General features: G+C 52.1%; 1 protein-coding gene across 5 annotated transcripts in view; it reads right to left on the bottom strand.

The window, feature by feature from the left end:
* Positions 1–1,104: 1,104 nt before the first annotated feature.
* LOC123059778 (disease resistance protein RGA5) overlaps positions 1,105–23,980 on the bottom strand; it is a 28,924-nt gene continuing 6,048 nt past the window's right edge. The window contains exons 3-7 of one of the 5 annotated variants that reach the window (XM_044482263.1): positions 4,360–6,423; positions 4,009–4,111; positions 1,928–3,454; positions 1,585–1,843; positions 1,105–1,508 (exon numbers count right to left, since the gene is read on the bottom strand). In XM_044482263.1, coding sequence (XP_044338198.1) covers positions 1,625–1,843; positions 1,928–3,454; positions 4,009–4,111; positions 4,360–6,423 — 3,913 coding nt within the window. In that variant the 3' untranslated portion in view covers positions 1,105–1,508; positions 1,585–1,624. Of the gene's footprint in view, positions 1,844–1,927; positions 3,455–4,008; positions 4,112–4,359; positions 6,424–6,619; positions 7,275–23,980 lie in introns of all 5 variants that reach the window. The other 4 variants (XM_044482262.1, XM_044482264.1, XM_044482265.1 and 1 more) reach the window with 4 other exon arrangements.

Raw genomic sequence — 23,980 nt, 5'->3', positions numbered from 1 at the left:
AAATAGAGAGGCCCCCACGTATGTGTGCTCTCAGCATCAGGCCCATGAGAAAAAATGATTCTGGTTCATCCAGCGTATAGCAAACATTACCCGTGGGCAAGTAAATCGGCGACTCGCTAAATTGGTGGAACTTCTGTTTCCCTCGCGTAGGTCCGCGCATGAAGACGTGAGCGATCGCCCTAGCGACATATCATGCACGACTCCTCTAGTCCCGCAAGCCCGAGGGCGACCCCGCCGCCGACACAGCCTCCCCTGATGATTTCTCCTCCAATGGCGGATCGAGTAATTCATGTTCATAGCCATGGACAGGAGTAACAACACCGGCCCTGGCAGGCAGTTTTAAACCACACAGATCAGGTTAGCATCTTCCTGCATCCAACGGAGCTAGCTAGATTGATTTGTGACTATTTAGTAGCAGAATTATTAGATCTAGTGAATTAGCGGACAAGAGTAGGACGTAGTTGTCCTTCTGACTAATTTTTTAGGGCAATCTTTCTGACTAATTAATCTGGCTGTGTTGGTGATCGATGAAAGATCGAGGGGAGAGGATGTCTAGAATCCATGGAATAATAATGATAGCCAAGCTGAAATTAATTGGAGGATTTATGGTCAATTCAATATGACTAGGTGGCAAAGTTAATTTTTAGTGTTGCAAATTATAAAGTTGGCCACGAGCTGTTCAAATTACTTTTTGTTTGCCAAACTATGAAATATATATTGCATGAAACTTCCCTCTCAAAATCTTAGTAAAAGTGAGAAATAACTAATATAATAATATATAGAGTGAATTCCACTTTTTACCCCATATTTATACATTTGTGACACTAATTACCCCTTCGAGTGAAAATTCGTCTAGAATACCCCTTTTGAAATCTTTGGACCCTTGTTTTGTGATGCGTGTCCATCAGGTAAGGTGTGAGGTGACGCCCTGTATCTAAAAACATGTGGACGGCCACAAGGAATGGAACAGATAGACAAGAGAAGTTTGGACAAGATCGCCAATGATGCCCTCCGATCCTTACAGTTTTTTTACGAATCAATGATGCAACATGCCGATCCTATCGACCATAAACAAACAAAATGTAAAACCGGGGTAAAACCGTGTTAAAAGTCTTCAAAATCTGACATTTCGATAAAAGTTCCGCTAAATAGGGTAATATGTGTCACAAATGTACAACTACAAGGTAAAAAATGGAATTCACTCTAATATATAATTAGATCCTGGAACTAGGTGGACCAGCTGGTTTTGCACTCCATGATAAAAAAAATTGAGAACAATTTGTATAAATTTTTTATCTAAACATGACATAATGATCACAATGTTGGATGTATAAAGGGCCCCCGGTTATAATTTTGCTCTGGCCCCTGAAATCTCAGGACCGGCCCTGGGGCTATATATGGGGCACAAAGCAAACACACGCCCTAGTGCCAAACACGATCACAAGCGTACACTTCAGATTCCCGTAAAAAAACATAGTTCAGATCACATCCTGACAAGAAATAAGACCCTATCAGAACAGCATGCAGTTATTAACTACTCCTTCCGTCCCATAAGGTAAGAGGTCTATGGCATGGAGGGAGTACCTCTTGGTGAGTCGTCACCATCCCTGTAATAGGTTAAGGCTCATCGCTGCGTAGTTATGATCGCGAGCGCCTTGTCCAGGATGGCCACGACGTCCGACATGGCCGGCCCGTTCTTCCCTTGCGGCCGCAGGCAGCACGCCGCCATGTGCGTCAGGAGCACCAGCGCCTCCAGCTGGGACGGCGTTGCCTTCAGTCGGTCGTCCAGTATCGAGTACACCAGCGCGGTGGGGTCCTCTCCCTTGTTCCAGCTGCCGATCACCTGTATAATAAGACATTTAAATGAAATCGGAGGGTAGCTCTCTTTATATATATATAGAGTAGGTAAAAAGAAACTGCTGCTCACCGGCGGTATCCCCATCAGTGTTTCCAGCATCACCACACCAAAGCTGTATACGTCGCTGGCCGGGGTCGTCGTGTCAGCGATGAGCTGTTCCTTGCCCTCCGCTTGCAAGACCGCTGAGCTGAAGCCGGACAGGCGTGGCGTCCAGCTCGCGTCCAGCAGGATGTTGGACGAGCTGACGTTGCCGTGGATGATCCGTGGCACTGCGCCGTGCAGGTGCTCGATAGCTCGGGCTCCGCCCAGCAACACCTCGATGCGTGTTCTCCAGAACGTCGTCACCGGCGACCAGCTAGAGCCGCCTTCGCGCTCGCGCAGCAGATGGTCTTTAAGCGTGCCGTTGCTCATATGCGCGTGCTCGTAGACGAACATGCGGTCATCGTCCTCGGCGCACCAGCCGACGAGGCGTACGATGTGTTCGTGGCGGAGGGGGGAGAGAATGTCACGCTCCGTCACGAACGCGTCCTCCATGTCCTGCCGCCCGTGCTTGTCCAACACCTTCACGGCCACCTCCGGGCCTTCGTGGAGGCAGCCCTTGTACACCCTCCCCGACCAACCTCCGCGGAGCTCGACGGCGAAGTTGTTGGTTGCCGCTGCAATCTCCGCCCACGTGAACATCCTGCAGTCATCGGGTTCCACCATCTGAGTCTGAAGCGAGCCAGAGCTATAGCCCAGCGATGGCACCGTGGTGGTCGACGGTACGCCGGTGTGGGCGGGAGGACTGATTCGATCTAGGCGGCTGGCGATGGCGGCATAGATGAGCAAGGATAAGAGACTGAGGTGGGAGCCGATCCTGGCGCTGACTTCTCTGAACCTGTCGGCGTCGCGGCGGGCAAATAAGTGGCTGCTGAAGCTCCGCTTCTGGCAGGAGAGGACCAGGCCATGCGCCTCCTGCAGCGTGTCGTTCAGCTCCTTCAGCGGCGGCGCCAACGCCCGGTCGTCCGGCAGGCTAGACAGCACCCCGTCGACCGTGGACAGGCGTCTCGCGAGTTGCTCGCACTCCAGCCTGTTCTGGCGTGCTGTCTCCACCGCCCGAATGATCTTCGAGATGAGCCCAGCCGCGTCCCCGACGAGCTGCGCCACCGGGGCCGCATGCTCCACAACTGCCAAGTCCATGATGCCAGCAGAAGAGCAGCCCAGCGATGGCGCCGTGGCTATTGTGGCAGTCGGTACGCCGATGTGATTGGGATTATGAAGGACTTCGCAGGTCATTAGGCTGAGGTTGAGGATGACGATGTCGGAGATAATCCTGTTGTTGACTTGATTGAAGCAATCGGCGTGGCGGCGGGATCCGAAGAAGTGGCTGGCGGCGCCCCGGTTCTGGCAGGCGATGACCATGCGGTGCGCCTCCTCCAGCGTGTTTTTCAGCTTCTGCAGAGGTGGCGCCAACTCTGGGTGGGCCGGCAGGCTAGACAGCACCCCGTGGACCGCGGACACGCGGCGCGCCAGCTGCTTGCACTCGAGCTTGTTCTGGGGTGCCATCTCCACCGCCCGAATGATCTTGGAGATGAGCCCGGTCGCCTGCCCGACGAGCTGCGCCACCACGACGACAGCAAACTCCATTGGGTTAGTACCCTATAATAATCAATAACGACAAAGGGAAGGGCCTGCTCGGAAACTCCATGATCACACACAGCAAGTGTCGTTCACGTATAGTACTAATAATAATCAAGGTGGTCACCGATAAAGAATGACACCAGGTCATATATTAATCAGTAGGTTTACTCTCGAAATTAAGTTACTGCTGGTATGTAAAGTCATTTTCAAAAACTCGGCAATTAATTCCAGAACTTATGAATGTTTATGACAAAATGTAAAACAAGAAACAATAAAGAAAGAAATGAAAATCATGGACCTACAAAAAAAACATGTCATCCCAAATTTAGGCTTAAAAGCGTGCTAGGAATATACACAATTTTTTTCATTCAACTGGGTGAGCTAAAAAAACAGATATTGACCTACCATAGTTTCTTGTCCACAAAAATTTCAAAGCAAGGGCTAGCCTAATCATATCAGCAAAAGCTCGTTGAGTGGGATATAACAGATTGATCATAGGCTTTTAATACAGCTTGTCTGAGGGAACTCACTTGCGATGATGGTGCTGCCCACTCTTTTGATTCCTCAACTAAACTACCTGACTTCAGGCGACCCGAAGCAACAGTCGATGGCAGATTCGGAAGTTGAGATGACCTGGAGAGAACAAAAAAAAGGTGAAAACACTACAAGACGAGAAGAGGAAATTACAATATACTACAAGAAGCTTTGGTTTGATAAAAACCACATTAAATGTGAGACCTTTCACGGTGCCGGGAAATGGCGAAAAAAGATTTGTCATAGTGCTAATGGTCTTTTGGTTAATGGTAATATTGGAGGAAAAGAAAAGAATGAATAAAGGCAAGGTTGCAAGGAATTGCTGCTTGGATAAAGAAGATCCGTACCCAATATCAGCATGTTTGTTCATATCATTAGATTTCTCTAAAACCCCAATTTTTTCATCTAATGTGCTTTTTTCGTTGCTCCAATGATGTTTCTCTAAAGGACGGAACTCTTCTGCAATCGGATCCACACATTGAAAGATACGTCCAGGAAATTCTGGGTGCTTGTCAACGGCCTCGTTAATCGCTGATTCTGCAGCCCTCCAGTCAGATCCGGTGGTAGCTCCAATTTGTACAACAATATCCTGGAGTTTTGAAAGGTGCTCAATTCCAGCAAGCATGTTGTCGTACTCCTCCCCGGTATGGGTGTTGAAAACCAGCTTGAGCCTACGAAGATCAGGCATGGCTCCTGCCATGAAAGACATGCAAAGTACACCACAAGTAAACTTGAAATACTTGAGAACTGGGAATGCCTTATTGTTGAAGACGGTCCTTCCCTCAGGAGCAGTCTGAACAGACAACCAGAGAACTGTGAGGGAAGGTAATCCCGTGAGCATAGCAATATCAGTAGTTGGTAGTTCATTGACAGCAACTTTAACAATGCAGATTTTGCGGAGTTGTCCGATCCACTCTGGAAGTCTGGAAAGGATGCAAATGGGAGGCAACAACTCAAATCTCTCAAGAAACATGGGCAAAAACATGTCACTCGAACCATCAAAAAGAACAACCCTTGCAGCAGTACCACCAGTAGCCAGAGTGAGATTTTTGAGGTTGCACAGTTTTCCGACTGAAGCGGCCAGAGCTATCAGATTTCTCTTCAAATGTTCACTAGAGGGTGATGAAGAATAGGTGAGATGAAGATCCTGCAGGTTTATCAGCTCACCAAGGCCCCTTAGGCTGTCTTCAGAGCTATTGCCAAGGTCAAAGTACATGAGTGTACGCAGAGATCTGATGCCCCCAATTCCACTGGGTAGATTTGCACCTTGAAGACGGAGATGCAACAAGCTTGAATGTCTGACAATGTCCGGTGGAACATCACATGATCGTGCGTTTATTTCCAATGTTTCCAAGTGTTTCATCCCTGCAATCCTATCTGGTAGCTTTACAATGACATCACATGTGACCTGCAAATATCTCAACTGCAAGAGATCACAAATTTCTGTAAGGTTCAACTCCGTGGTTCCACTATCATCCCAAACATGAAGGTTTAGAACTCGGAGAAACTTAAACACCACAAATGAAGGCATGCAATTAAACAGGCCAGAAAAGAAGAGTGATCGAACTTGTGATAATCTGCTACTTGTTGGTGTAGTTGCATATGTTGCACTGCCGAAGTGGAGTGACAATCGACGAACTTTATCATTAAATGGTATTGTTGTTTGTGAATAATCCACCACAGTGATGAAATTCTCTTCAATAGACTTGTATGTAATGAGATCAAGTACCAGCTGGTGTACTGAATAACAAAACAACTCATAATTGCAGTTGATGTCCATAACTTGAATTAGTCCCATGCTGACGAGCTCATCAAAGTATCTCTTGGCAACTTCCTCCATGTCTTCACCTTCGTTTGCACATATAAAACCCTCGGCTACCCATTGCTTCACCAAATCTTCTTTCAAGAATAGGTAGCCCTCTGGATATGTACTAAGATATAGCAGACATGTCTTCAAATAGCGTGGCAGACTAATGAAGCAAACGTTCAATATTTGTCCCATAAACCCTTCCATGGTAGGATTTACCCCAAAAATGGACTCAAAAGAATTGTGTGCACTGCCCCATTGTTCTAGTTTCTCAGGTTGACTTGCTAAAATTCTGGCTACAATGATGATTGCTAGTGGCAGGCCACCACAACTTCTCACAATCTGAGGTATAACATCATCAAACTGCTTGGGACTTTGATTTCCTGGGACGAGAATTCTTTGGAGAAATATTTTCTCTGAGTCTTTATCACTGAGAGCTTCCATTTTAAAAATATGCTCAGGTATAAAACAACAGCATGCGAGAGCTACTTCCATTACTTCTGTCGTAGTTATTATTCTGCTACAACGACCATTCTGTGGAAAAGCACGACTAACTACATCCCATACTGATGTAGCCCATAAGCCATCAATTATAACAAAGTACCTGACAAATATTTTGTACATAGCATGGTTGTTAGCCAAACGACAAAAGACAATATAAAACAGAATAAAAAACTTGGTATTTCATTAAGAGCGTTAGTTACTTAAGGTGATTCAGGTTGATTAGACTTCTGTGATTTTCCAATTTGGTGTCAGGACATCTGTTTCATGGAATATCAATCATTTTTATGAATACATACTCTTTTTGGCGCATTGTCACTCCTTGGATAGTACAGTCAACCTGAAGAATTTTTGTGTTGGCACTGATGGATGATCGGAGAAACTTCAACCAAGAAAACCATAGCAAACGGCAGCCACAAAATTCCTTAATGTCGACTCTTCTTACTTTTGCTGTTTCCTTTCTGAGTACGATGGGAAGAGCCTTAAGAGCAATATCAATAGCTCCCGTATCCTTGAAAAAACTACCGTTTATGAAAACTTGAGACAAAAATAGACCTCTAACAACTTCCGGAAGCACAGATTTTTTTACAGATTTTTTTCACAATCTGAGGTATAACATCATCAAACTGCTTGGGACTTTGATTTCCTGGGATGAGAATTCTTTGGAGAAGTAATTTCTCTGAGTCTTTATCACTGAGAGCTTCCATTTTAAAAATATACTCAGGTTAAAAACAACAACATGCGAATATGCCCCCAACTCCCCTGATGTTTACGGGAAGATGACCTTGCCATATGATTTTAGCAGCCTTTAACCGCCTGAACTATCACGCGCGGACACCCTCGTGCCGCCGCCACGCCATCTCATTGGACTGCCATGCCACCTCGCCGGCCACCGCCGAGCCGTCGCCGCCGTCACCATGCCACCTCGCCGGCTCCCGTTGCATGTGTCACTGACTTGCGGGCCATAGTGAAAAATTATATAAAAAAGATTTTAAGGGAAGATGTTTACGGGAACTAAGAAAAGTTGTCTTCAAAAAACATCCCCTAAACTATAAATGCATGCCGTAAAACGACGTTTACCAGAGGTTTTTAGGGGAGCTATTGGAGTTGCTCTAATTTGACCCTTCTATTCACACTTCATAAACAGTAGATTCAACAAAAAATAGAAATCGTAGTAAAAAATTCTGGAATTTCATGACATCAAATTTGCTCAAACTTAGGTGTTTGCAAGATTTCCAGTAGAAAAAACATTCGAGGAGCTCTACAGAAGAGAAGGATTTCAGTGCTAAAAGTTTTGAGCACTTTTGACCACCATTTTTTTTTCTCATTTGCAGAGCATTTCAGTGCTCAAAGTTTTGATCACTCTTGACCACCAATTTTTTTCTCATGTGCAGAGCTCATCGGATGATATTTCTCATGAAAATTTGCAAGCACCAAATACTTTCGAGCATATTGTCAACAAATTTTGGGTTTTTTCTATTTATTTTTCATTTACTATACATCCAGGAGTAGGGACACCCAGGAACTACCACATTGTTAACTTCTTCCATATATATTGATTGAAACTTGCAACACTACTAGAACTTGCTTTTTTGTCGAGTGCCAGGAACAAGGTTGTCAGAATCACGATTCTGTTGTATGATCCTACGACTTTAATTACGATCCAAACTAACCCCTATAATTCTACGATTTTGGCTCATAGAATCTATTTTTTCACATACTTATAGTTAAGATGTTGCGGCTTGCGATGCGGCAATCGAAGCTCCGATCCGATTCAAATCGCGATTCTGACAAGCTTGGCCAGGAACACTGGGCGATGGCCGAAACACATTAGCCAAAGGTTTCACTGAATGTTACACTTAGTGAACCACATTCCGACACACACACACACTTGAGGAAAGTTCGATTTTGCGGAGTATTTTTTCACGGACACTCGGCAAAGATTCATACTCAAGAAAAATATATCGGATGACCAAACAACATATTGTTACACTCTCAACAAAATAATAATAATGTATGACGGCATGATGCAGACGGCGGAGTATCACACTCAGCAAAGTCATGGAACAAAAATAAAGAGGACGCCAGCGACATCAACAATAGTCTAGAAAGGAGCAACCCGATGACCACTACCGCCGATGACGTCAAGCTCCAGGCTGCGACGGCAATTGCGGTGTTGCATGTAGCTCCCCAACATCATCGGTAGTGGCGGTGAAGTGCATATTGGAAGTAGTGGCATCACATAACTTGTGGATTTGGCATGCTTTCTTTGGAGTGTCAGGTTCTCATAGCGACATTAATGTGCTGCAACGATCTCCCTTGTTCAGGAGACTTAGTAATGAGGAATCACTACCATGCAATTAATGTGTGAACAACCACTGTTCACGACTACAAAATGGGGCACTACCTTGCCGATGGTATCTATCGTCAGTGCGCGGCGTTTGTGAAGACCATCTAATTCCCAAGGTAACAAACAAAGCCACTTTGCATCAATGCAAGAAGCAACTAGGAAGGATGAGGGGATGGCATTCGGGGTGCTCCAAGCTCATTGAGGAATTGTTCATGGCGCTGCAATGATGTGGGAATCTGGGACTTTATGGTAGCTGATGACATGTTGTGTTATTTTGCACAACTAGCAGAGTGGCCCTCGCAAGATGCGAGGGTGTCGTCTTTAGCATGCTGAAAGTAGGGTCCATATTATAGGTTTGATAATACTATAGGCATCGTGAATATCAAGAAATATGAAAATCATTAAAACATATATAATTTGTGGAGTGATGATTGTTAAGAACACCATAGCAGTGTATGTGTCATTTGTGCATAATACCACATTCATTCAAATAATTCAAGTTACATATTGAGCTAGCCGATATTTCGCTATGTGAAAAATATTAGATCAGTACCTGGAGCGAAGACTCAAGTTAGAATTGATAGTTTCTACAATTGATAGTTTCTATGTCATATTAGATGTGATAAATATGAATATTTATGTAGTGCAATCTATTATTAAAATAGGGTAAGCCAAAGAAGTGAGCGTAGTTCACTTGATTAAGGATGTGCATGTACAACATACCAACCCTAGTTGACGTCTTCACTTGATCTATTGGTTGTGATTAAAAGTAAGGTGAGTTGGACAATAGTAGATACAATTGTGAAGACCTATATTGCTCATGTGGTCTAGAAAATTATTTTCTTTGTGTTTTGAATTACCGTGAGATACCTAGGATGATTCTCCTTTTCTATGTCATCATACGTGTTTATAATTTACAATAAATATGGCATGTTATCATATATATGATGACAAATTGTAAGATTATAATATCTCCATATGTGAATGTTTTTCTCGGTGCTTATAGTATATATAAATATTTGCATAATATTTTGTATCGAATAACAAAAGAAATTGACTAATGAAGTGAATAAACAAAGGAATCACTCCATGGTCACTGTTTGGACAAATAAAAAAATGGTGTTTTGTTTATCTCCTTCTTCTAATGTACTCACATGTTCGAAAATGTATGACGTTCTAGAATGGTTAGAATCAGCGAGAAATAAGTATGATCTTTATTTTCTACATGAATATATCGTTGAAAAGTAAGTTTCTTCAAACTATGTTGATAACTATTTATTAACACACGTGTCGTTGTTATATATGTTCGAACGCACTTACACATGTATTATTGTTTTTATCTATCGCTTCGGCTCTCTCATCCCTCCACCGCTCTCCATTCTGCACATCATGTGCCCTCTGACACATGTGTTTCTCGGGTGATGTGACAGGATCACCACACTTGCTTGGAAAACATATTTCCAACAATTTTTTTCTTTAATTAGTCGTTGATTTTACTACGTGTCTTTACTACGTGTCTTTGCCCTCAAAATCATTTCTATTAGCTTCGGTGTTCCAAACTCTTCCACATTCAGTGAACAACGGCTCTTAGTAGCGAATCGAGCATTGCTTTAGGGAGATGGCTCGAAGAATGTACGTCACCATCGGTTCCTCTCTTTGCTAACCAACTATATTGATTTTATTTTCCAAGGGTGACAACATGTATCTTTTCTTGTACGCGGTGCTTGAAGATTCACGGTCATACCCGGTGGTTCTCCCATTCCATATTCTTGATAAATCCAGGGTCGTCTATGAAAAATACTCAGTTCAGTTTTCTAATTGATACATTGTGTGAAAAGTACAGATATGTTTCAAAGGCCGGATTTTTTAGGAAGAAAAATATGTTTGTGAGATTTTGAGAAAAAGAATTGTCCATGCCACATTCTCCTAAAATATAGTTTTGATGCAGATTGGATTGCCATGCACAACCATATCTTGATGATTACTTTGCACTTTCACCTCGCATGAACGGCTACATTGTACGTTGCTAAACACTATATGGCTATCTATGCGTAACTTTGATCTCATTATATTTTTGGATTGACCAACTAAGTACGTACAGGGCTGTATGTCCCTCAGCTCCCTGGAATTAGCTGCAATACCATCGTCTTATTCTATGTCCATCCTCAAGCCCAACCTGGAAAAGAGGGACATACAGCCCTGTACGTTTTGTGCGCTGCTGGTTGGGCTGCTGCCGTTTAAATTTTTTAACTAATAACTAGCAAAAAGGCCTGTGCGTTGCAACGGGAGAAAAAATCCATCCATATCTCTAGCTCGGTCAGTTGGACAAACTATGTCGGTTGGCAGGTTATGAGATCGAACCCTTCCATCGGCAATTTTATTTTTCTCCGGACCTGAGCCACAATGCGCCGCCAGATGGGCTTCCTCCGTTGGTCCAAAACGGGTGACAAATAATGAAACTAAATAGTGTACGTGAAATTAATTGAAGCGGGACCAAATGAAACGGGACGAAATCAAGAATATCACCTCCCTTTAATAGTAGGTATAGATTGTTTCGTGTGCTCTGAAATATTTTCAGTGTGAGATATATCTAAATGCAACTATGAGAGATCATGTTTTTTTACCTACTAAGGTATATTTAGGTGCGAATCAACCTATGGTTGAGTTGGTTAGGTGGACAGTGGTATCCCCAACCCACCAGGGTTCAAATCCTGGTGCTCGCATTATTCCTGAATTTATTTCAGGATTTCCGGCGATGCGCTTTCAGTGGGAGGAGACGTTCCCGTCGACGACGAGGCGCCTACGGTGACTTTGTAAATCTCAAGATGATATGCCGGCTCAGTCTCTCGGAGGTGCTCATAGGGGTAGGGTGTGCGTGTGCGTGTATATGAGCGCTTGTGTCTATACTGATGCTAAAAAAAAGTATATTTAGGTAACCACCTGGGACATGTGGTTAGCAAATTCAAAATTCACAAGGTATATTTAGTATAGTATGAAGTACTAACAGATAAAAAAAATTAGGTACTGTCATGTTTATCTGAATGATTTCTGCATGCTCAGCTACTGTCCTAAATGGATAGGTAGTTTCTGTCGGCTTCCTGGGAACGAGGATCTCCAGACTTGCCTGCCTGCGGTGTGGCTCAAAGTGGGCCCAGCACGGCCCATCTTCATTAACACAGACCCAAGACCCTCGCGGGTCAGATGACACGGAGCTTCCTCAGGCACGGCCTCATCAGGCTGGCTCGCGAGGAGACGAAGAGATCAAGGCGGGGTACCTCACGAGGTGCCCGTGACGCAAGCCATGACGACCAAGGGTGCCAGGCGGGCGCCAGCCTGCGCAGTGTCCTCCTTTCCTCTTTGGTGCAAAGGGAGCAAGCGCAGGCGAGAGCATCAAGCAAAGGCAAACTTTTCGGTGCAACGAGACCAAGACCAATTCAACGGCGGGGGAGGAAGTCATTGTGGAGCCCAAGCCAGCGTCACCACCAGAGCCTTTGGTAGGCGAGGACCAACTTTAGTCAGGATAAGTGTACCAGATGTTTCCCTTCAAAATGGCCAATTGTTGGCGTCCTTCCCGCTCAATATTTGGGAAGAGGCCCATGGCCTTTGCCTATAAATAGGACTAGCCACCCACAGGGTAGAGGGATCGAAATCGAAGAGAGAATCGAGAAGAGAGAGAGAGAAGGGCGACTGAACTCCTCCTAGCAGTTCATCCCCTCAGCCAAGACCAGACCCTCGCGAAGCTGTTCTTCCTTGTATTGCTCATCATCATCAGCCCAAGAGGCAATCCACCACACCACACATTGGAGTAGGGTATTACACCACAACGGTGGCCCGAACCAGTATAAACCCTGTGTCTCTTGTGCTGTTCTTTTCATAGCTTAGATCTTAGCGAGGCGGAGGGGTGCAGGTAGGTAGAATGCGAAATCTCAGCGCACACCCCAGTGTTCGAACCTCAAGGGTCTGCCGGAACCCGAAATCCGACATTTGGCGCGCCAGGTAGGGGTGCGCCGGAATTCGTCTTCCACCGCCCCATTCTGCTCCGACCATCGCGTCCATGTCTGACGCTCGTCGGGCCTGCGCCGAGCGCCGGGCCGCTCTCGCTTCCCGCGTCGCCCAGACGGCTCCTGCCGGTGGGTGTCCTCACCGTTCCCCGTCACCTGCCGTCAACACCGCCACCGGCCCGGCGGGGAACGAGCAGCAAGCGTCGTCTCAGCATCCGTTCATGCGGCAAGACGGCCGCACCGCTACTCCCTCGCTCACCCCAGCTGGTTCTTCGTCCCGCGCGCTCCGCGCACCCATGGAGGCTCGAGCTGCACTCATCGCGGCAAACGAGCTCCTGCGCTACCGTCCCGTCGACGACGTCTACGAAGAATGGCTCGACCGCGTCGCCGAGCTCGTCCGCGCCGCAGGGGGCTCTCCTGCGCCGTCCGTTCCGCTGCACCGCACAGCGCCCCGCGCGGGCGACGAAGCTCCAGGGGCGCCCCAGCCGCCTCCTCCTCAAGAAGGCGCTGTGGCTCCAAGGCGCGCGGCCCCTGGGCAGAACCCGCTCCGTCAGGTGCCAGTGCGGCAAGATCAGAGCTGCCAAGAAGTCCCTCGCCCGCAAGAAGCTGCCCGGGCGCTCCCTGCTCCAGCACGTCGCGACCATGCTCCTGCTCCCGCACGTCAAGACCCGCGCTGCTTCCAGCTCCAGCGCGTGGGGACATGCAAGACCAAGCTCTTCGTCACCCAAGGCCTCCCGGGCCACAGCAGGCTGCCGTGCCTTCACCACCGAGCTACGCAGCGTCGCGTGGCCTGGCAAGTTTAAACCAGACCTGCCTCCTTGTTACGACGACACGGCCGACCCTGCGGAGTTCCTCCAGCTCTATGAGCTGGGCATCGAAGCTGCCAACGGAGACGAGAAGGTCATGGCGAACTTGTTTCCCATGGCGCTCAAGGACGGGGCCCACACCTGGCTCCTGAACCTGGCTCCAGGCACGATCTCCTCCTGGGACGAGATGCGCACCCGCTTCATCGCCAACTTCCAAGGTACTCGCGACCAGCCACCCGCCGTGAGCGACATGCACCGCATCAAGCAACAATCCGGAGAGACCCTGCAGAAGTACATCCAGTGCTTCAACAACGCACGCCTCAAGATTCCCAAGGTGACCAAGGAGGCCATCATCTCAGCCTTCTCCGACGGCGTGCGCGATGTCAAGATGAAGGAGGAGCTGGCGATGCATGAAGACATGTGCACTTCCTTGAAGCTGTTCAACTTGGCAATCAAGTGCGTCAGGGCTGAGGAAGGGCGTCTCTCCCTCCTCGAGCTGCCTGCCGCAGACCCAAAAGAGAAGAAGCCCAAGGCCAAGGATGTGAAGCGCAAGGGGGCTGCCGTGCTCGCGACAGAACTAGACACCAAGCGGGGCAGAGATCAGCCCGAATCTTCCAAGGGCAGTCGATACTGTGTGTACCACGACCTCCACACCCACAACACCAACGAATGTCAAGAGCTCCGAGCCATGCGAGAAGGAAGGATCGGCCGTCGCCCCGACCACGGTGACCGAGGCTACGGTCGAGGAGGAAGGAACACAGGACGCTGGGAAGACCGCTGCCCGCGCCAAGGGTGGCGCGATCGACCTCGCGAGGATTGCTGGCAAGACCCGCCTCGCGAGGGAGACTGGAGGGATCAGCCTCGCGAGGATCGCCCGTAAGGCAACGCAGGCCTCCCTCCGCTGCCGCCGCAGCCAAGGAGAAACGAGGACCGCCATCAGGACGAGAGGGCTGGGGGCTTCCAGGAGCCGCGCGCGATCGCCTGCATCCTGGGTGGGGCTCAAGCCCCAGCCTCTCAACGCATCTTCAAGCAGTTCGCCCGCAAAGTGAATGCAGTCCTCCCCAAGCTCGAAGCCACGCGCCCTCTCAGGTGGTCGGCGTGCGCCATCACATTCAGCTCAGCAGATCAGCTCAAGTGTGCGGCCACAGCCGGAGTCCTCCCGATGCTTTGTTCCCCAATCATCGGCAACGTGGTGGTCACCAGGACCCTCATCGATGGCGGGGCAGGGCTCAACGTCCTGTCCGTGGAACATTCAACAATCTCCAAGTGTCCTACAGCCAGCTTCAGCCAACCAAGCCTTTCTCCGGAGTCACCGACGGCTCCACGGTCCCGATTGGGCAGGTCCGCCTCCCTGTCACCTTCGGGGCACGCGACAACTACCGCACTGAGCTCATCGACTTCGACGTCGCTCACATTCACCTGCCGTACAACGCCATCCTTGGGTACCCAGCGCTGGCCAAGTTCATGGCCGTAACTCACCACAGCTACAACGTCCTCAAGATGCCAGGAAGTGGCGGAGTCATCACGGTGCCCTGTGAAGAGAAGGATGCGGTGTGTTCCTTGGAATGAGCCTTTCAGGCCGCATCACTGGAAGACCCGGATCGCGGAAACAGGAGGCTTCCCGAGACCGCCCCAAGAAGAAGAAGACATCGTCTGGCCCAACCCCTCAGGAGGCAAGCCCCTCAGGGCCCGCGCCTGCCCAGGGGGAACCTCCTTCCATCGCATAGGAAAGCGCGCCCAGTGCCCTCCTCAGGCAGGGCTCAGGGGCTCTCCCCTGGAGGGCCACCGACCTGGCTAAGGTCACGAGGGAGGCGCTTGGGCACCACATGGAGGCATGTTTCGAAGCACGTTTCCCTCAAGAAGGAGTAAGGCAAGGAGGGCCAGACCCTCAGGAGTTCGTCAGCAAGGCCATTCAGGAGCTACAGGACTCAAGAGTCATGAAAGGCGGCCGCCGCCTACCAGCTGTGGCTCCCCATCCAGGCGAGGATGGTGGGCTGCGCGTCTGCATCGACATACCAGGGCTCAATCGAGTCGCCTCTCTGGAGCGCCTCTGGCCCTCGCGAGTGGGGCGCTGCGAAGGTCCACCCAACAGCTACGTTCGCATGCCTCACGGCTTGCCGAACGCGGCTGCCGCGTACCAGCACCTCATGAGGGGCATCATGGAGGCTCAAGAGGCCAGGCGTTCCGCAGCCCTGGCGGAGATGGAGATGGTCCGCGAGGAGCCACCAGCGCCTCCGGAGCCTCCCGAGGCCCCTGGGCCTGGGGGCTCGTGAGGATCGGCTTCCGCAGCCCACCGAGTCTGCTACACCAACACTCCTTCGTCCTCAACATCATCAGGTGACATCTTTCAAGTTTCATTTCTAGCTGGGAGCGCCCCCCAGGGCTGCATTATTCCCAGGCCGCGTGGGTCCGTCCCTGCGGCATGTATCCCTTTTATTTCATGTCATTAGCTTACTTTGTTGGGGGCGCCCCTCGGGCTGCATCATCCCCAAGTCGCTCGGGCCAGACCCAGCGGCATGTATCCCTTTTGCGTTTATTTCCGGCTATGCGTTCGACCCACCATGCTTGATTATTTGATGCCGGTTCACGGCACCTCTTCTTCTCCATGCCGACCACTTGCACATTAAAGGGGGGGGGGTACCTGAGCATCGCGACTCAGGGCTCTTACTAGCTCTCCAGCCCTGACCCTCTGGCCTTGTCCACAGCATCGCGACCTGGCATACCAGCGACGGTTGAGACCAGCTCAAGGGCCGGGACCCGAGGACGTAGAGTGCTGGCATCTAACCAAATTTGCAGGTACACATCATAAGATAAGGCCCAGTGCCAGGCACAACCCGCCTAGAGGTAGGGCCCCGTGAGTCCCGCACTGGCTCATGGGTGCCCAGATACACCTCGCCAGGCCCTACCGTGCCAGCCACGTGTTAGGAAGGGGCTGTACACTCCCCCGGGGCTCCTCCCGGAGGGGAGCCCCCTCCCACGTACCAGTGGAAGCACCATGCTCCGCGCTGGCTGACGACACTGCCGAGGAGCGGCTATGCCCGTACACATACGGAAGCGCTATGCTCCGCGCTGGTGATAAACAACCGAGGGTGGCCCCCGGGCCGCATCAACCTCAGGGAGCCCAGAGCTCAGTGTCTAGCCTCATCGTAACGCCTCCCCTCAGGAGTGCCGCGTGAGGGGGCTGGGCACGGGGGCTGCGCCTGGGTCACGCCCAGACGCATGACACCCAGCCAGGCCCCCCAGGCCTGGTTCGTCGCGCGTCTCTCCCCGAGCGGAGCCAAGGTACGAAGGCCGTTTGAGCGTCAAGGGGGACTCCTGAGCATCGCGACTCAGGAGCCTAACTGGTCACGTAGCCCCTCACTTCTTAGTTTTGAAAGGCTAACGGCGGTTGAGGTATGCACGCGGCCGGGCTCTGCAGACGTAGAACGGTAGATCCACCCACATCACACCTCCCTACTTGCTGTTCGTGCGCCAAGGGGGACTCCTGAGCATCGCGACTCAGGAGACTAACTTGTCACGTAGCCCCTCACTCCTTGGTCCCGTCCTGGTTTCCGGTCGAGGCTAACAGCGGCTGAGGTATGCGCGGGGCCGGGCTCTGCCGGCGTAGAACATAAGCAAGTAGGAAGGAAAAGCGTAAATTTCAAGGAATTCAAAAGAAAATATTATAGTCCACACTGTTATCTCAATGCCAAATGCAAGTTTAAACGCCTCCCCGAGGCATGATACATGTGCAGGAATTAAAGGCAGGACAGGAGCCACAACGGAGTCACTTGTGGGCGGTGGAGCAGCGCGGAGTGGGTTCGCCTCATGGAGTAGCGGGGTCGGTAGCGCCTTGCTTCGGCTTGATGCTGAAGGACCGGAACTTCCCCAGCAGAGCCTCCGCATGACCCTTCACGGCCTCGGCAGCGGCAGCGGCACGCTCGCCGCTTACTGGCTCCAGTAGGCTGTCAAGGTCGACGCCGGGTTCGCGAAGGTAGATGTGGGTGAGGACCCGCGTCAGCGCTGCAGAAGACAGGACACGCGCCTCGGCCTCGGCCGTGGGGCCAAGGCCAAGGGCAACATCTTCAAGAGCGTGAACCAGGAAGGGAAGCAGCTTGGCGGGGCCGTTCTCGGCGCCAGCCAGCGGGCTCTCGAGGCCGCTGTCGTAAAGCGTCCTCAGCGAGGAGCGAGCCTTCGCCTCCATCTCCGCGAAGGCCACGCGGTCCTCGGCAAGAACCTGGGCCTTGTCGTCCAGCTCGACCTTCCTCGCCCCCAACTCCTCCTCCAGCGCGCCTAGGCGGTCACGACGCCTCCTGAGCTTGACCTCCTTCTCATTGACGGCCGCCTCGCGAGCCTTCACGCCTTCTTCCTGCTCTTGGCGAAGGCGGGCCTCTTTCACGAGCTGGTCCCGCAGGCCTTGCAGCTCGTCCTCCAGTGCCTTGCAGCGACCACGGACGTCGACCACCTCCCCCAGGGCTGCGTCACGAGAAGCCTTCGCCTCAAGGACGGCCTGCCTCTCCTCATCGCAAGCCGTCGAGGCCTGGACCAGCGCCGCCCGAATCGAAGCGTCGGAGCGAATCCATCCTGAAGCCAGCTCCAAGCGCCCGACCACCAAGCAAGGGTCGGCGCCAAGAAGATCCTGCCGCAGCCGGTCTAGCTCAGCAGCAGCACGATCCAGAACGGCAGGAGGAGTCGGAGAGACAGCAGTCGGTGGAGTAGGAGGAGAAGGCGGCAGCGCGACCACAACATCCTGAGGCGGAGCCTGCTGCGCCCCAATGGCTGTAGTGGCGGCAGCAGGCAAAGGCACCTCGGGAGTTACTTGGGCCATGGGGGCTGAGCTCGCCCCAGCCGGCTCAGCCAGGCCTCGCGAGGACGACCAGGCAGGAGAAGCCCGTGCGTCGCAGTCACCTTCCTTCGCAGGTAGAGGCGCTGCCACGGATGGAACCTCAGGAGCTCCCTTCGGCTTCTTTAATGCGGGCGCCAGCCTGTCCAAGAGATGTGGACGTCAAGCCTCAGCAGTAGAACAAGAAATAAAGACAAGAATCAAGCGCTTACGGGTCGTCGCCAGTGAGCTCAGGCAGCCTCCGGCCAAATTTGAAGCCTGAAAGCCGGCTGGAAGGGTCAACCTTGGGAAGCTCGGGAGCGGAAGGCGCGTCTACGGTCCACCTCGGGGCCGGGGCAGACCCGCGGGAGATCAGCCCGGTCCTGTCCTTCTTCGGGATCGGGGGCAAGCTCCCGCCGCCCTGCTCGTCATCATCCTCGTCGTCATCGCTCCAAGAGAGAGGCGGAGAGCGCGGGACCTGCGCCGGGGGAGGGGAGCTCTCGACTCTCCGTCAGTCGCCTCGGAGTCAGGCCCTTTTTCCCGCTCCCCTCCTTCCCCCTCTTTGCTGGAGTCGTCGGAGGACACATCCACCGATTCCCCAGGAGTTTCCATGGGCACGGGCCCGTCCCCGTTGAAGACGGGCATGGACTCCACTACCTGCTACCAGTCGTCGCGGAGGAACAAGGGCGTAGGAGCGCCTCCAACCTCGCCAGATCGCCCCCGACAAAAGATTGGAGGACCGCAACCAGATCTTCGTCGGCCAAGGCCGTGGGGCTCGGATGGGGCCTCCACATCGGAAGTGAGTACCGCCAAAGCGGAGCCAGCTGGTGCTCCAGGAATTCCCTCAGCAGCGACGCGCCGGTCAGCTTCGCCGCCGCCATGTTGGCCGGCCTCAGATCCGCGTCCATCTTCTCCAACACCAGGTTCACACGGGGGTCCGCGAGCTCCGCTCGACCCCAATCGCTAGAGCTCGTGGGTTCCTCCGTGGGCAAGATCAGCCAAGGGTGGATGCGCCCAGCATCTGCCAAGACCCACTTGCTCCTGAAACCCTCAATCATTTTCCCGGGGTTCGAAATGGCAATGGCGCCACCGTGCGCGATGAAGCTCGCGCACGCGGAAGCAGGACCGCGAGAGGTCCGGAGGTAGAAGTAGTGGCGCATCAAGGCCACTGAGGGCTGCACCCCTACGTGAGCCTCGCAGTAAAAGGCGAAGATTTCCACGAGAAGGACGGAGTTGGGGTGGAGATGCAGAGCCTGTAGCTTATAATGGCGGAGGACGGAGAAGAAGAACTCGGAGAAGGGAGGCACCAGGCCAGCAGAAATGGCGCTTACAAAGAACGGATAGAAGGTGCTCCCTTGGCCCTCAGGGGTGGCAGAGCCGGCCTTGAACACCTTCGCCCTGTCGATGCCCTGCGCGCCGCCATCCGGTGCAACCGGGCGAGGCTCGCCTCCGACACGTTCGGCGAGTCCAGGGCAGACGAGTACCAAGCTCCGGTCGGCGACTGACGAGGCGCCATGGCTTCCTAGGTCACGCGGTCGAAGTAGATCGGGAAATTTTGGAGGAAGGAAGGAGAGGCGCAAGAAAGGGGATCTGAGCAGCAACCGGAGAAAGCAAAAAAAAGCAAAGCCTAGGCAGATGCCGCTCCCTTATCAACTCGCGCGGTTGCTGAGGCGCCCACGTCCAATCAACCGCCACGCGGCGCCCAAGGCCGCAAGCTGTTAGGGCCCGTGGCGCTCCGCCCTTGCCCTTTCGCCTCACTGCACGACCAAGTCCGGGCGCGCCTTGGGCCCGGGGGCTACTGTCGGTGTTCTGGGAACGGGGGTCCCCAGACTTGCCTGCCTGCGGCCAGCGGCGTGGCTCAAAGGGGGGCCCAGCACGGCCCATCTTCATCAACACAGACCCAAAACCCTCGCGAGGGGCCAAGCCTCGCGGGGCGGACGACACGGAGCTTCTTCAGGCACGGCCTCATCAGGCTGGCTCGCGAGGAGGCGGAAAGGTCAAGGCGGGGTACCTCACGAGGTGCCCGTGACGCAAGCCATGACGACTAAGGGTGCCAGGCGGGCGCCAGCCCGCGCAGTGTCCTCCTTTCCTCTTTGGTGCAAAGGGAGCAAGCGCAGGCGAGAGCATCAAGCAAAGGCACCCGTTTCGGTGCAACGAGACCCAAGACCAGTCCAACGGCGGAGAGGAAGTCATTGTGGAGCTCAAGCCAGCATCACCACTAGAGCCTTTGGCAGGCGAGGACCAACTTTACTCAGGATAAGTGTACCAGATGTTCCCCTTCAAAATGGCCAATTGTTAGCGCCCTTCCCGCTCAATATTTGGGAAGAGGCCCAGGGCCTTTGCCTATAAATAGGATTAGCCACCCATAGGGTAGAGGGATCGAAATCGGAGAGAGAATCGAGAAGAGAGAGAGAGAGAGAAGGGCGACTGAACTCCTCCTAGCAGTTCATCCCCTCAGCCAAGAACAGACCCTCGCGAGGCTGTTCTTCCTTGTATTGCTCATCATCATCAGCCCAAGAGGCAATCCACCACACCACATACTTGAGTAGGGTATTACACCACAACGGTGGCCCGAACCAGTATAAACCCTGTGTCTCTTGTGCTGTTATTTCCATATCTTAGATCTTAGCGAGGCGGAGGGGTGCACCCCAGTGTTCGAACCTCAAGGGTCTGCCGAAACCCGAAATCCGACAGTTTCCTTGTCTCTTTTTTATGAATGGAGTTAATCTGTTAGACTTCGTATTGTAGTTCCACTGTATAATCCATACCGTATTGGTATAGGACTTGTACGTTACCATTATATATATGTGACAGGCCACCCCATAGAGGGTCGAGCCAGTTCTCCCAAAATCCTACGTCTTACATGGTATCGAGCCTAAGCTAGGTCCTTCTACTCCTCACCCGCCGCCGCCGTCATGCCAAGACCCTAAACCCTAGGGTAGTCGCTGCCGGCGCCATGACCGCTTCCGCCTCGGGCGCCGCCAGCTCCGGGTCCATCCCCGCGTCGCTTGCCGCCCTCCTCAACCTCCCACCTCCCCCTGGCTCCGCTGGTGCCCCAGTTTTTCGGCACCACCCCGTGGGATCCATGTTCTTGACTCCAATCTTGCCGCCGCCGCCTGCAACCACCGTCGCCACGCCGACGATCCTGCCCACGGCGCCACCCGTGGCCTCTTCTGGCTCTTACCAGACGCTTGCCGTCCTCCGGGCGGCCTCGGGGGAGTTTCTACCCACGGCGCCACCCGCGGCCTCGGTCGCGGCCCTGCCCGCGGTGCCACCCGCGGCCTCGCCCGTGGTTGTGGCCCCCGTCGCTGCTCTGTCGTCCGCCGCCCCGGTCGCTGATGCTGTCACGGCAACCGGGCCATTCCACTTGGACAACCTGATCTCCATCGGGCTCACGCTGGATAACTACTTGTTCTGGCGCGCCAAGGTCCTACCACTGCTCCGCAGCAGGTCCCTCCTTGGGTTTGTTGATGGTTCGCTACCGTGTCCGTCACAGGTCATCCCTACCATCCACGGCCCGGCCATCAATCCGGAACACCATATGTGGGTGCAGCAAGACCAGGCGATCCTCTCCGCCATCCAGGGTTCCCTCAGCGACGGGATCGCCTTCCTCTATCTCTTCGCCGCAACCTCCATGGACGCCTGAACGACTCTGGAGCACGCCTTTGCCTAGGTCTCTACCTCCCGCTCGATGGCCCTTCACAGTGAGCTCGCCGACATCAAGAAGCTGGACTCCTCCGCCACGACCTACTTCAACAATATGAAGGTGCTGGCGGACACGCTCAGCTCTATCGGTCGGCCGCTTAGCGACAAGGAGTTCACTGGCTTCGTCATCAAAGGCCTTGACGCCGAGTAAGACAATCTCGCGAAGGCCGTTCACTATGCCAAGCCAGCGATGCCTCCTCGCGATCTCTACTCACGCCTCCTCTTCACCGAGCAGCGCATCGAGGCTCGTCGCTCCTCCACCACCATCGTCGCACAGCCGACGGCCTACTGGGCCTCACGCGGCCAGCGCTCGCCTACCCCGTCAGCTGGCAAGGCCGCCCCTCCCCCTGCATCGACCATGGGTGGGGGCCCTACTACTCAGGCGGTGTGTCAGTTTTGTGGTCGTGAACGACACGTCGCTTCCAAGTGTCATCGTCGCTTTCAGAGGAGCTTCCTTGGCATCGGCAACGACGGCAAAGCCAAGGAGCGCCAATTTGCCATGGTAGACTTTGCCCCCCCCCCACCGCTGCCGCCCTGGCTGCCCTCATCGCTGCCACCCCGGTTGCCCACATCGCCGCCAAGGGCAAGAACCCGCGCGTCGAGCAGTGGGACACACCATCCTATCCTGTTGATCTAGCATGTTACATGGACACCGGCGCCACGGATCACATGACGAACGAGCTCAACAAGCTCTCCACCTACCAGCCCTACTACGGGCACGATCAGGTTCACACCGCCAATGGTGTAGGTATGCCCATCTCTCACATTGGCCAAGCATCTCTTTTAACTAGTCATCCCTCTAGGCAGCTCCGCCTTCGTAATGTTTTGCGGGTACCCTCGGTGACTCGTAATCTTTTATCCGCCCCCAAGCTCACCCTTGATAATAATGTCCTATGTGAATTTCACCCTTTTAATCTTTTTGTGAAGGACCGAGCAACCCAGGACATTCTGCTTAGTGGCCACTTGAGCCAAGGTCTGTACCACTTGGAGGATCCATCCGCCCCGCGCGTCTTCAGCGGTGTTCGTGTGTCGCCATCCCAGTGGCACTCTCTCTTTGGTCACCCCGCCACACCCATCGTTCGCCACATACTCCACTGCCATGAGCTACCATTAGAGTCTAGCACTAAAGAGATGTCCGTGTGTGATGACTGTCAACAAGGCAAAAGTCATCAACTACCTTTTGTTTCATCTACTAGAGAAGTAAAGAGTCCTCTTGAACTTGTGTTTTCTGATGTGTGGGCTCCACCACAAACATCTGTTAGTGGTCACAACTACTATGTCAGTTTTGTTGATGCCTATAGTCGTTTTACATGACTTTATCTTCTTAAGCGCAAATCTGATGTGTTTGATATATTCATTCAATTTCAATTGCATGTCGAACGTCTCCTCAAGCATAAAATTATTCATGTTCAGCCAGATTGGGGGTGCGAATATCGCAACCTCAACACTTTCTTTAATAAGCTTGGCATATCCCATCGTTTGTCATGCCCACATACACATCAGCAGAATGGCGTCGTTGAGCGCAAACATCGCCATATAGTTGAGACCGGCCTCACACTTCTTGCTCATGCTTCTATACCTTTTCTCTTTTGGAGTGATGCCTTTGCCACCGCGTGTTTTCTCATTAACAGATTACCTACGCTTGTCCATAATATGAAAAATCCTATTAAGCTTCTCTTGGATGAAACTCCTGACTATACCTTTTTTAAGGTGTTCGGGTGTGCTTGCTGGCCTCATCTTCGTCCATATAATAATCATAAGCTTGAGTTTTGGTCCAAAAAATGTGTGTTCTTGGGGTATAATTCTCTCCATAAAGGCTACACGTGTCTCCATGTGCCAACCGATTGAGTCTACATATCTAGGGATGTTGTTTTTGACGAGAACATCTTCCCTTTTTCTGCCATGCCTCAGCCTCCCACCACAGCACCATCTATGCATTCATCTCCTCTTATGCCTGGCCAATTTGAAGATGTTGCATATTCGCCTGTGTTGTTACC

The sequence above is a fragment of the Triticum aestivum genome, chromosome 3A, assembly GCF_018294505.1.
Source record: "Triticum aestivum cultivar Chinese Spring chromosome 3A, IWGSC CS RefSeq v2.1, whole genome shotgun sequence".
NCBI lineage: Eukaryota > Viridiplantae > Streptophyta > Magnoliopsida > Poales > Poaceae > Triticum > Triticum aestivum.
Note: the sequence above shows the minus strand (reverse complement) of the source record. Positions and strands in the feature narration are given on the sequence as shown.